This window comes from Girardinichthys multiradiatus, chromosome 12 (genome assembly GCF_021462225.1).
Source record: "Girardinichthys multiradiatus isolate DD_20200921_A chromosome 12, DD_fGirMul_XY1, whole genome shotgun sequence".
In the NCBI taxonomy this organism is placed as follows: domain Eukaryota; kingdom Metazoa; phylum Chordata; class Actinopteri; order Cyprinodontiformes; family Goodeidae; genus Girardinichthys; species Girardinichthys multiradiatus.
In genome coordinates, this window is record NC_061805.1 from 11,431,237 (window position 1) to 11,444,462 (window position 13,226).

Sequence of the window (13,226 nt, forward strand, 5' to 3'; positions counted from 1 at the left end):
TTTTGAATAAATCCCCAACAGTGTCACCAGTAAAGCACCCCCACACCATCACACCTCCTCCTCCATGCTTCACGGTGGGAACCAGGCATGTAGAGTCCATCCATTAATCTGAGCTGCTGCTGACCTGCGATTTCTGAGGCTGGTGACTCGCAGCAGAGGTGACTCTTGGTCTTCCTTTCCTGGGGCGGTCCTCCTGTGAGCCAGTTTCTTTGTAGCGCTTGATGGTTTTTGCGACTGCACTTGGGGACACTTTCAAAGTTTTCCCAATTGTTCGGACTGGCTGACCTTAATTTCTTAAAGTAATGATGGCCACTCGTTTTTCTTTACTTAGCTGCTGCTTTTTTCTTGCCATAATACAAATTCTAACAGTCTATTCAGTAGGACTATCAGCTGTGTACTGTATCCACCTCCTGCACAACACAACCCCATTTATTATGCTTGAAATCCCACTTATTAAACCTGACAGGGCACACCTGTGAAGTGAAAACCATTTCAGGTAACTACCTCTTGAAGCTCATCAACAGAATGCCAAGAGTGTGTGGAGCAGTAATCAAAGCAAAGGGTGGCTACTTTGAAGAACCTAGAATATAAGACATATTTTCGGTTGGTCACACTTTTTTGTTCAGTATATAATTCCACATGTGTCGTCTGTGGCTCACCAAGACACGTTGCTGCTTGGCGACCAAAGTGAACGGTATCCAGGCACACAGTACACTTGGCGGCTCTCATGTTGAGTCCCACTGTGAATCGGTGAGGAGTGTTGTGGTGGAGCACCCGCTCTCGCTCCCTCTCTCGGTCTCTCTGACTGTCCTTCAAACGACGGCTGTATTCTGAATACACACAGGAAAAACAGTGAGGCCACACAAGTCCAGTGTATTTTACCCAGGTACATCCAAAACCTTAAAGCCCCATGCTGCAAAAGGAACTGGAAGATGTTGAGCAAAATGCATATGCAAATAAACGCTGAAGACAAAACGCATGAAAAGTTTAATTAATTTGATCATTGTGTTTGGCCAGTGCTCACTTCGCAGAATTTTAAAGAGATTATCCAGTCAGTATGAAGTATTTTCATTGTGTAAAAAAGGTTTATAAAAGTCTACTGAGTGCTATGCAGTCATGCTCTGCATGCCAATAATGTACAGAATCCAACACATTTACTGGCACCCATTTTTGTACTGTTGCAACTAAATAATCCAACTTTAAAAGGTTGTGGAAATCTAACTTTTAATTTGACAGAATTTATTCAGTTTAAGTGTGTGTGTGTGGGAGGGGGGTTAAATAATTGTTTTTATTGAGCAATCCATCCATTGCCTATACCCACTTATCCATGCAGGGTCACAGGGGGACTGGTGCCTATCACCAGCTGTCATTGGATGAGAGGCACCCACACTCCTACCTAAGAGTAATTTAGAGAGACCAATTAACCTAGCAGTCATGTTTTTGGACTGTGGGAGGAAGCTGGAGAACACTGAGAGATCCCACACATGCACATTGAAAACATGCAAACTCCATCTGAAAAAATTGGGATTGAACCCAGGACTGTCACACTGCTAGGCAACAGTGCTAACAGCTGTGCCACTGTGCAGCCCTTCCATACCTTTACTTTTTTAAGTTAAGAGTTTCTAGGAAAGTCTACTTAGTAATCATCAATTTCCTGTTTACTTGATGTGACACAGAGGTGCATTTATTTTACACACTAGGCTGAACAATAACTCATATTTATCTTAACATCATGCACAGTGAGCAGGATATTAAGGGATGTAAAAAATAAAATCTGTGAAGTTCACTGTTAAAGAATTGCTGTAAAGAGTGGCATCTTAGGGTCACCAAGTCTCCATAACAACCATTAGATGCTATGTACCTGCCTGTTTTTTGGGAGTCAAACCTGGAAAAAAGGCATTTTTTCCCCTACATCACCTGTGAACCTGTGGAGTTTATGAATCTGTAACAAAACCTTAATGGGAACTGTGTTCTTTGTTCAATGAGAGACTAACAGCTATTTAGAAACAAACACCTCAGGTAGGTTTGATGTGAAACTATGAATGAATATGGCCATGAGCACTTAGGTTCTTTGAAATAGAGGGAGATTTTAAATAAAAATCTGATGTGCTCTTGTGGAAACTGAAAATGGGTTGTGACTGGAACTTTCAGCTGCATGATTCATATCACATGACTAAATCAACACAGAAAGGCTTAAATCCTACAGGAAACTTGTAGACTGAGCCGAAAAGACTAGTGCAATGTAAAGGACCAAGGATTCTGGACAATCTAAAGGGAAACTGTCAAAGATTCCTCCCTGTGTGCTCCAGCCTTGTATTATGTTAGAGGAGAGGACTACTTGCTGCACTGTTCGCAAAATGAGGTTGTAAGAAGTAACAACAGCAGACCTACCAACAATTGTACCACTGATGACTTCATGGGATTTTTCGTCACTAAAAGCATGTTGTCCAATTAAAGGTATTGATTAACTAAATCTTTCAGTCTCAGATTATGTTACAGCAAAGGTTTATTTGAAGGGTTTTTACACATTTTTATTAGGGGTGCCAATAAGTGTGGCCGGCAGAGTATTAAGTCGGTCGAATGGATTCTAACTGCTCCAGCTTTCCACAGTAATTAGGTGATGAAGGCTAAGATCAAGGGTCGGCAACCTTTACAATCCAAAGTGCCATTTTTGGTTAGGGTTTTCAGTTTAGCTACTTAAAATCATTTAGAGTGGCAAAAGTTACATGACCTTTTGAAAAAAAGACAACTTTAAATTTTTAATAAATATCTGTTGTGGAAATCTTTTTTTTTTTTTTTTTTTAAGAACCACTGTTTTATTTGTATTTTTTGGTTTTAAAATAAAGAAAAACAAAACTTTTACAAAAAGAGGATGGATAAATTTTATTCTGTGCGATGCTGATATTTGTGGAAAATTATATAATAAACAGCACATAGTTTCCAAACTAATGAGAAGAAAAATAGATCTAAAGACACAGTACCATTACTTTTAGTGTCATTCAGTTGTGAAAATTCAATGCAATTATTCCATGAAATAAAAACTGAAAAAGTTCTAAAACATGCAGTTACAGTGGCTTGTAAAAGTATTCATTCCCCTTGAACGTTTCCACATATTGTCACATTACACCACAAACATTAATATATTTTATTGGAAATTTATGTGAAAAACCAACATAAAGTAGTATACAAGTGCAAAGTGGAACGAAAATTGTTCATAATTTCAAAACATTTTTTACAAATAAAAAACTGAAACGTGCATTGTGCAAAAGTATTCGGCCCCCTTTACTTTGAGTGCAACCAATTGCCTTCAGAAGTTGACTGATGATTGCTAATGACTAAATAGAGTCCACATGTGTGTAATCTAATTTCAGTACAAATACAGCTGCTCTGTGAAGGCCTCAGCGGTTGGTTAAGAGGAAATTGGGGAGCAAACAGCATCATGAAGTCTAAGGAACACACCAGACAGGTCAGGGATAAAGTTGTGGAGATGTTTGAAGCATGATTAGGCTATAAAAAGATTTCCCAAGCTTTGAACATCTCACGGAGCATTGTTCAATCCATCATCTGGAAATGGAAAGAGTATGGTACAACTGTAAACCTACCAAGACAAGGTCGTCCACCTAAACTTACAGGCCGAACAAGGAGAGCACTGATCAGAGATGCAGCCAAGAGGCCCATGGTGACTCTGGAGGAACTGCAGAGATCCACAGCTCAGGTGGGGGAAACTGTCCACAGGACAACTATTAGCCGTGCTCTGCACAAATGTGGTCTTTATGGAAGAGTGGCAAGAAGAAAGCCAAGGAAACCATAAGAAGTTCCAATGTCAGTTTGTCAGAAGCCATGTTGGGGACACAGCAAACATGTGGAAGAAGGTGCTTTGGTCAGATGAGACCAAAATTTAACTTTTTGGCCAGAATGCCAAACTCTGTGTGGCGGAGAACTAACACCGCACATCACTCTGAACACACCATCCCCACTGTCAAAGATGGTGGTGGCAGTATCATGCTGTGGAGGTGCTTCTCTTCAGCAGGGACAGGGAACGTGGTCAGGGTTGATGGGAAGATGGATAGAGCCAAATACAGGGCAATCCTGGAAGAAAACCTGTTGGAGTCTGCAAAAGACTTGAGACTGGGGCGGAGGTTCACCTTCCAGCAGGACAACGACACCATGGCTACAATGGAATGGTTTAAAGCAAAACATATTATTGTGTTAGAATAGCCCAGTCAAAGTCCAGACCTAAACCCAATCAAGAATCTGTGGCAAGATCTGAAAACTGCTGTTCACAAATGCTCTCATCTAATCTGACTGAGCTTGAACTGTTTTGCAAAGAAGAATGGGCAAAAATTTCAGTCACTGGATGTGCAAAGCTAGTAGAGATATACCCTAAAAGACTTGCAGCTGTAATTGCAGCACAAGGTGGTTCAGTAAGTATTGACTCAGGGGGCTGAATACCTTTGCACAATGCACTTCTCAGTTTTTTATTTGTAAAATTTAAAAAACTCGATCCACTTCACAATTGTATACCATTTTGAGTTGGTCTCACATAAAATGTCAATACAATATATTTATGTTTGTTGTTATAATGTGACAATATGTGGAAAGGTTTAAGGGGTATGATTACTTTTACAAGCCACTATCTATCTATCTATTTTTAAAAACATTTGTTTTTTCTGTCATATTATACAAAGTTATTAAGAACCATTGTGGAAGATCCAAAGAACCACTTGTAGCTCCAGAGCCGCAGGTTGCAGACCCCTGTCTTAGATGATAAAGCTGATGGAGAGAGTGTTGCAAGTATGATGACAGCAAAGAGGAGTGAGCAAAATGTGGGTTTATTGAACCTGACTGATATTGTCATGTTGAGTTACATATTTCCTCATTTCTTGCACCTTGCTTTCTACCTATCAAAAGAAGCTGCAAATGATACAATAACTACAATGATCATAACACAAAGGTTTATCATGCATAGTAAACTGTTCTTTCCACAACTGGATATAACTATGACAGGTACAAACCGCAGAGCTAAATTTGATGTTTGTTTGAAAAACTGAAAAAAACTATTTAATGGCACAAGCATTGACTTGACTCCAAAGTAACAGGATCCCAATCAAACAATAGGATGTGATGAAAAAAATAAACAGGACCACCAAAATAGTCACAGGTGGTTTTATTGTTCTGATTTTATTTAAGTAACTCTTGGATTCCACAGTAAAAACTTGGGGGCTGATTAGCTGTAATGCAATATGGTTGCAGGTTTATGTGGTGCTGCTTATAATGATAAACAAAAAAGCAAAAACATAACAGTATGCTGTATGTGAAATCTGTTCAAACCTTTCTGTATTGTTAAGCATTGTCATTATGAATTCATGGACAATCTAACAGTCAGGTACATTTCTGAGCTGACAGCTCCTGTGTGGGTGTGAGATGAGAGGTTAGCCTTCTCATCAGTCCCCCCCCCCCATGTAAATACCAACACCAACACAGACAGCTGAGCACAAAGAGAAAAAGACAGAGTCAAAATTCACATTCCACAGTCACCGCACCATTAAGTCTACTATTATATTCACCAAAGATTTATCCATCAAAGACTCCAAGTCTCTTTCTTTCAAAAACTGCCAAATATTTTCTGAGTGAAACAAAATTGAATTAACATTAGCTAGAAGATTTGCTCCAATGGGAAGTGCCCTGCAGATAGGGAAAATTGATAGATTTATGCAAACACAATAAAATAGGAAAGGCCAACCTTTTGGGCCTTTTACTCTTGTAAAAGTAAATAAAATCTAAAAGACAAAATCAGTGACAAAAAAGCATCCATGATAATTTAGGTATCGCAATCCTTTAGCAGTCCAAAGCCCAGTTTTCTTGTGCCTAGGTCCATTTCCTATGGAAACGAGCATGATCATTGCATTCAGGGAATAGGTTATTTTACATTACCTATAAATGTACTTTGCTAATCTGTCTAGTAACCATCTTCAAGTCCTTTCTAAGCTAATGGCATGCAAAATACATTCATATTTATTTAGCTGTTTTTCACTATCCTCACCTTGAAACATGGTGGTAGTTGCATCGTGCTGTGAAGATACCTTTCTTTAGCAGGGACAGATCATGTTTATTAGGTATTTGTTTGTAACCCAGATTATCATGCATTTCTAAATTATCGACACCATGTTCATTTTTGTATTCCTTTGTCTAATAAGCATGAAAAAAAATTATGACTGGATAATACCTTTAGCTCAAAATGTAATTTCAAATCAAATGATTTGTGCATTGCAGAGTTTATCAGCATGGTGAATTTCAGTGTATGGTGTGAGGTTTAGGTGGGACTGTAGTCGGCTAAATAACAGAGAAAGGTTCTGAGGATGAGACTGAAAAGCAGGAACTGGAATAAAAAGTGCTATAGATTTCTAAAGCTTTGCACTGAAGCTTTTCAGCCTCCTCTAACAAACATGATGCGACGTCACATTTCAAATAGTGCAGAGCTTTTAAAATCTTGCCAAAACAGGGAAAAGAGATCAAACTGCAGAAACCATGACTTAGTACAACTTACTTTCAAATGTGACCCTCCTTCCCTCTGAAAAGTGTGTAAGAAAGGATAGCAAAAACTTTGTAAATCATTCTTTCAAATGTTAAGAATATTAGCTTGTAATCATATGGCATTTGTGCTGGGTCAACATGTGTCAGATTTTAAAGTTTTAGGCTGCATTTAAGTGTCCTGTGTGACAAACGTTGAATTATGGTAAAGTTTGTCCTTCACTCACCTTCAGGTGTTGGAGTATCCTTCCTGCGTCCTGAGTTGGAGGGTGCCAGGCTAGTCGGGCCCTGCTGATGCTCAGGAGACTTCACCATAGCAGACATAATTATCTGCTGCCTTGCTGTGCCTGGGTTTGTAGTGCTGCCATGATCCTTACACTGGAGAGCTGAGTGCAAAGTCATTAGATAAACTCTCATTGCAATAAAATCTTCATCTCTGTTACACAGCTGACTGTTTCAGAAGTTTGAAAACTGATACAATTTTAAGTTTTGGTCAAACAAAAATCAAATAACTCCTTCCAAATTAAATATGTTTAGGGCTGCAGTAGGTAACTTTTGTAAAAATGTATTTTTTACATTTTTGTTAAAACTGTTCCTGTGTCCTGATAGTATAACATGACACAGATAATCTGTGAAACATTCAAGCTCCTCTGGCTCCTCCCAGTGGTCCTACTGCCATATGCAGAAATATACCACAACCGGTCAGAAACAACCAATCAGAGCCAGGAGGAATGTTTTGGCCCCCTTCCCCCGCACATCACATTGGTTAAGCTCAAGATTCCCGGTGTGCTGCAGATGTGCTAACAGGACCAAGTTTATAGTCAAAGTATGGGCAGGACATAGTCAATGTAAAGCATATCTGTGATGTTTTGTCCCTACCAGTGAATGCACCATACCTGCGCGTTTACGGCAGGCTCTGTTGTGGAGGGAGAGCTGTAGCACAGCAAAGAGCAAGTGGCAGGGACCTGTAAGTTGTGCTTGTTCAAATTGTCAGGTTTTCTCAGAACTCCCTAGTGCAGTTTTAATTGAAGAGCTTAAGACCCTTGAAAATTGCCCACATCTTATGTTTAAGATTCATTTTGATATTAAATTCATTACTTTTTTCCAATTTATTCATTAATTCTATCAGTGTGCACATGCACTGCCAGCCACACTTGTGGCACCCATTTTAAAGATATATAAAAAGCTTCAGAATTAATGCAACTTTTATTGCAGCAGCAAAACCTCATACCGGGGAAATTTATAAACATCCAGTTTTTAATTTGAGCACATTTCTTCATTTGAGGGATAAATCAGAGGCCAGGAAACAACTGTTTTAAAGAAAATAAGAAGTCGCACAGCATTTCCCCCTGTGAATGTATGGGTTCTTTCTGGGTACTGCAGCTTCCTCCAACAGTCCAAACACATGACTTTTAGGTTAATTTACCTCTCTAAATTGCCCTTTGGTATTATTATGTGCATGCAAAGACATGTCCAGGTTGTACCCCGCCTCTTCTTTTAATGATCCTGTAGATAGGCACCAGCCCTCCTGCTACCCTGCAAGGATAAGCTGGCATTGACCAAAGATGGATGCTGTTAATACTTTGTATAAGCCCCTTTGGCCAATAGGACAGCATGTAATCTTCTCCTACAACATTTCAGAATGTTGGATCATCTTTGATGACCTGTTTTCACCTATTGGTCCACAGTATTTTATTCAAAATAACCTGATATTTGAAATAATTTATGATGCCATGCACTCTAAGGAGATTCCCAGTTGAAAAAGAAGAAGGCCCACAACATCACAGATCCTCCACCATACCTGACATTGGACATTAGGGTGTTTTTCCACATTCTTTGTCTCAAGTCAAACCCACCTAGTGTGTATGTCCATGAACAGCTCAAACTTTGTCTCATTTGACCGAAGTATATGGTACCGATTAAAATTCCACTAGAGTTTAGCGACTCAACATGTTTATGTTTGTGCTGTTTGACAGAAAATGATTTTCTTTCTGGCATCACTCCCAAACAGCTGGCAGGAATTTAGACATATGGTTGTTCTGGAGACTTGGTGACCTCAAGATATTACTCTGGGCTGCTTTGGAGATTTTTTTTTCTACCATCCTGCTCATTGCGTAAGGTGGCAAGATAGATGTGGGCCCTCATCCAGCCTAGTGGCAAGCAACCAAAAGAAATGGACCTCTCTGCTACCTCAGATTTATACCCCAGGGAGACCGAAAATCATGGGCTACTACTTAGAAGTTAATAGAACAAAAGCCACAAATTTAAAAAAATGCTTCAGGTACATTTATTTTAAATGGATTTTTAGAGGTACCAAAAATTGAGCCAACAGTGATTTAAATAGAGATAATCGTTCTTTGACATGGTAGTTTTTCCCACTGAAGATAGAGTATGTGGTCAAATTAAAGGTTAGAACATTCTTAACTGTTCAGTTTAAATTACTACTACTGAGGTAAGATGAATTCATGTTAAGGCTATTAAACATATTTAGCAGGAGGATCAGCAGATATGTTCCCATTTGTATGTCTTTTGTTCAGAGTTTGTAAATAGAGTAAAATTTATATACACTAACTTGGGTACTCAGACATTTAGGTTATAGTTCAGTTAAAGCACCTTGTGGCATCACTGGTTAACTTTGAACTCAAAGATGTTATCACATGAGCATCAGAGGTCTGATGTTATCTTTGAGCTCACTTGTAAGATTCCAACGCAGAACCTTATTTTGGTTTACCACCAAGAGGTAGATCACAAAAAAACATGAACTGCATTTTGAATTTTCAAACACAAACATATTGTAAACTTCAAACATTGTAGACACCGCCTATGTGATGAGTTTGTAAATGTGGGGAGAAAATCCATTTATCTCAAATCTGCTTTGACATTTTGCCTGAAAATGTGTGGGGCATACAGGAGATTACTGAATGTAAGCTAGTGTAGGTCAATCCCACCTTCTTCTCTCAGAGATCGCAGCTCTGCTCTCATTTTCTGTAGAGCATCTTCCAGCTCAGAGCAACGAGCACGCTCTTTGTCCAGAGCTGCCTTCATGTCACTGTACTGCAAAGGCACTGGCTGAACGGGGGGCACTGGGGACACCTGACCTTGACCCTGACTCTGACCCTGCGCCTGGGCCTGAGCAGCCATGGCAGCTAAGAGGTCCTCTCGCCTACGCCCAAAAAGACCCTGAAATACAAACGAAACAGGGAGAAGCACACAGTGGAGAATGGGTCTGAGGTTATTAGCTGGCAGGCTGCAGGCATCTTTGCTTATATTTAATAAAAATAAAGCATGATTTGATATGTGAATCCATCATACTTTTTTCTTCTTGGAGCCACCATGGGCCTGAGCCTGAAGAAAGTCTATAAGCTTGGTCTGCTGGGTGATGGTTCCCTCCATTTTCACCTTCTCATGAGAGTATACAGCCTGCAGGTGGAGCTAAGTGAACATCACTACTGCCATGAATTTCTCCTCAAGTACTTCACTTCACACAGAGGGTGACAGAGAGACATGGAGATGGGTGGGGAAAAAGGGGGCTGTGTGCCGTGTTTGAAGAGGGGCTTATGTAATACTGTGGATCAGAACAGTGGGGGGAGGAGATTGATAATGACACACAGATTTTTTACTAACTTCAGCATCTACATACATGTGTCAATGTTAATTGGGGGTTCTCATATCTTTTATGTATATGTGTTGATTATTTCCCCCCTACATACTAGCTGCTGTGCATTCACATGCCAAGCAGAAGCACCTGGATGTTCTCCAGCTGGTATTCCAAGTCAGTCCTCTCTGTTTTCAGTAAATCTGTCTGGTCCAAAGCATCCTGCAGTCCCTGGGTCAGGTGGAATATATGAGTCTTCTGGGCATCCAGCTGCTGCTGCAGCTTCTCCTGCTGTGGAGAAAAAAAACAGCTGTTCACATCATTATCCGGATACTGTTTAGTAATCATTTACTTGATGCAGGGGTTCGGTATTAATAGTAAGGGTAACACATGAAGAAGAAATAGAACAACAAGACAAACCAAAAAGTGTAAAAAAAATATCTGCATGTGATTTAAAAATACGAGCAGAGGAATTCAGAGAAAGTGCTGTACTTCTTCCAGCAGTCTTTGCTTCACATCCCTCTCAGTCTCCAGCTTCTGCTGCAAACTGCGGGCATTCATCTCCAGCATGGAATGCTTCTTCTCCAAATCATTTAACTGAGGAACACAAGAAATAAGGTTTTGTTTTGAAATTTGCAAAAAAACAACAAGGTAAAATTGTTACAATGCAGAAATGCATACAGTGTCTGCAAGGCTCTCAGCTTTGAGTTTCTGGTCTTTAAGAGCTTGTTGCAGGGCCAGGATCTCAGCTTTGTGCTCTTTAACGGCTTGTTCCACAGCCTGACGAGACTCAGTACAACGCTGCTCCGTGCGAAGCCTGAAACACAGTGGAAAACCTTTGCTGACACGTTGTTTCGAGCCTTTGAGGACATAATTTTTGAGGTCATCCATTATTTTTATTAGCTAATCTGTTTGAGTAAGGGCTTGGGTTAAATAGAACAGACCAATGGAGCATGTTTTAATGTACTTTTACTGCAGATAAGTTCTCTTCTCTGCCTATAAAAACAGAGAAAATAATTTAGTATTTTTTCCAAAAATAAATTCAAACAGACCCAGGAGAATACACCCAAAGCTTTTTGATTTCTTTGTGTGTAGGTGGAACTAGAACTAATAACTAATTCAACCGACATATAAACAGCAAAAAATGTTTTCTTTTTCTAGAAATTTAAGCACTTCTCTTAAAATATAGTCTTATTGCTAAAAAAAAAAAAAATCCTTCCTGTACCACAGTATACACACCATTGATTAATAACATATAAAATAATTTTGTCTATATCAGTGTATTGTGATCACCTGTTCTGTTTCTCAGTATCCAGCAGCCTCTGGACCTCCCTGGTTCTCCTCTCGGCCTGGTTCTTCTCCTCTTCTAGTGTTGACCTCCAGGCTTCCCATTGTCTCTCCTTCTCCAGCAGTTCATCATTCAGGCTCTCTAGCTCAACAACTTGTTCTTCCAGCATGGTGCACGTGGTCTTCAGAGTCTCAAGGTTCTATTCACATCAGAAGTTGTATTATATTATATTATATTATATTATATTATGAAAACACAAACAATGAATGCACAATTAACAAACAATTATTGTAATAAAATTACTCTTGACTTGAATTTCAGTGGAGGCATTAATAAAAAAAGACATTTTATCTTAATAAATCTGACAGACTTCCTGCAATGCAGGATACCAATAGTTTCCTGAAAGATTTAGACAGCTACAATCTAGGACTGGTAATGAGGTACAAAAATGCTATTTCCAGCTATGGGACAGATAGAATGCATGTATGCATGCATATATGGATGACATATATGCCTCCATACATTTATGTGTGTCTATTTATCTAAAAGAAAAGATGTTCATATACATAGAACTTCTGAAACTCAAAAAGTGAAGTGCTCATTTAAATGCCATATAAAACTTTTCTTGTCTGGTAAGAAACCCAGGGGGAAAGTGTACTCTGGTAAGTTGAACTAGTTTTCTAAGTGTCATTTGAAGAAATAAACTCACCAAAATTAGCATTAAGAGTTTAGAGCAATATTGTAGCAATATTCTTTTTACTCCTTTAAGAAAATATTATTTCCAGCAAAATCAATGGATGACATCCATAGCCCACATTTTTGAAACATTATAAAGGCATCACTGGGAAAGATGCTATGACTGGTACAGAACTGTTTCCTCCAAACATTTGTCCTTGGTAGAAGGTTTAGAGATTTAAGTGATAAAAATCATAGTTTATAATGTGTTTGCAGGAAAGTGATACCATGAGAGCTAAAACCATTCATCTCTTGGTATCCCCAAAGTCACAGCTTGTTAAATATTGTAAAAAGAAATAGCAGAATCACAAAGTGGTAAAAACTTTCTCAGCGTGAAAGTTTAAATAATAAAGTTAAAATACATTTATGAATATTTTCATTTTCAATCATTTGTTTGTTTCAAACTTTAAACAAGCAAACTGACAACACCCTGAAGCTCTAAACTGCATCTTCAACAACAGACTTAAAAAGTGACAAATAATGTGTAGATTAAAGTCTGCCCTCACTTTAAATAATGACCCAAAACTGTGCAACTGCACAGCTTGTTTGCATCAGTAATCTTATAGATGTGTGAATGCAGCATACGTTTGATGGGGCTTGCAAAAACCTGTGTTCATGTCTTTCGGGGCATCACTTTAGACAAAGAGTTTGAAGACAAATATAGGCTCTGCCGGTGCAGCAGCAACACCACGGCCCTCTGAAGTCCAACGCTTCCACAGCTGACACGACCTGGGAGTGATGGGGATGACACATCCCTCCCACACACCACCCCGTCCCTCGTCTATGACTTCCATCACTGGTTACACAACCAGCAGGGCTGAGAGCGCAGCTGGACACCCACACACATATCCTCCCACAGGGACAGCGCTCAGATTGCACTGCCTCCTCTCTCTTTCTCTCTCTCTTTCTTGCTGCTGCCAGAATAAAACATATACCGATACAAAAATAACGTTAGACTTTCAGAGGCCTGATTTACACTTAACCGCGCAAGAGACGCTAAATGTTGAGGTCACCTGTGGATACTGTGACTGTGGATAAAGTGAAAACCTGTGACTAGCTGTGAACGTGAAGTCCAGA

At 39.4% G+C, this 13,226-nt stretch overlaps 1 protein-coding gene across 1 annotated transcript in view; it reads right to left on the reverse strand.

Moving 5' to 3' along the window:
- The window catches only part of LOC124878458 (citron Rho-interacting kinase), a 103,797-nt gene that overhangs the window by 28,464 nt on the left and 62,107 nt on the right, over positions 1 to 13,226 (reverse strand). The window contains exons 17-25 of the mRNA XM_047382409.1: positions 11,420 to 11,613; positions 10,808 to 10,943; positions 10,619 to 10,723; positions 10,277 to 10,417; positions 9,844 to 9,951; positions 9,480 to 9,711; positions 6,759 to 6,917; positions 6,548 to 6,571; positions 660 to 830 (exon numbers count right to left, since the gene is read on the reverse strand). Coding sequence (XP_047238365.1) covers positions 660 to 830; positions 6,548 to 6,571; positions 6,759 to 6,917; positions 9,480 to 9,711; positions 9,844 to 9,951; positions 10,277 to 10,417; positions 10,619 to 10,723; positions 10,808 to 10,943; positions 11,420 to 11,613 — 1,270 coding nt within the window. The remainder of the gene's footprint in view (positions 1 to 659; positions 831 to 6,547; positions 6,572 to 6,758; positions 6,918 to 9,479; positions 9,712 to 9,843; positions 9,952 to 10,276; positions 10,418 to 10,618; positions 10,724 to 10,807; positions 10,944 to 11,419; positions 11,614 to 13,226) is intronic.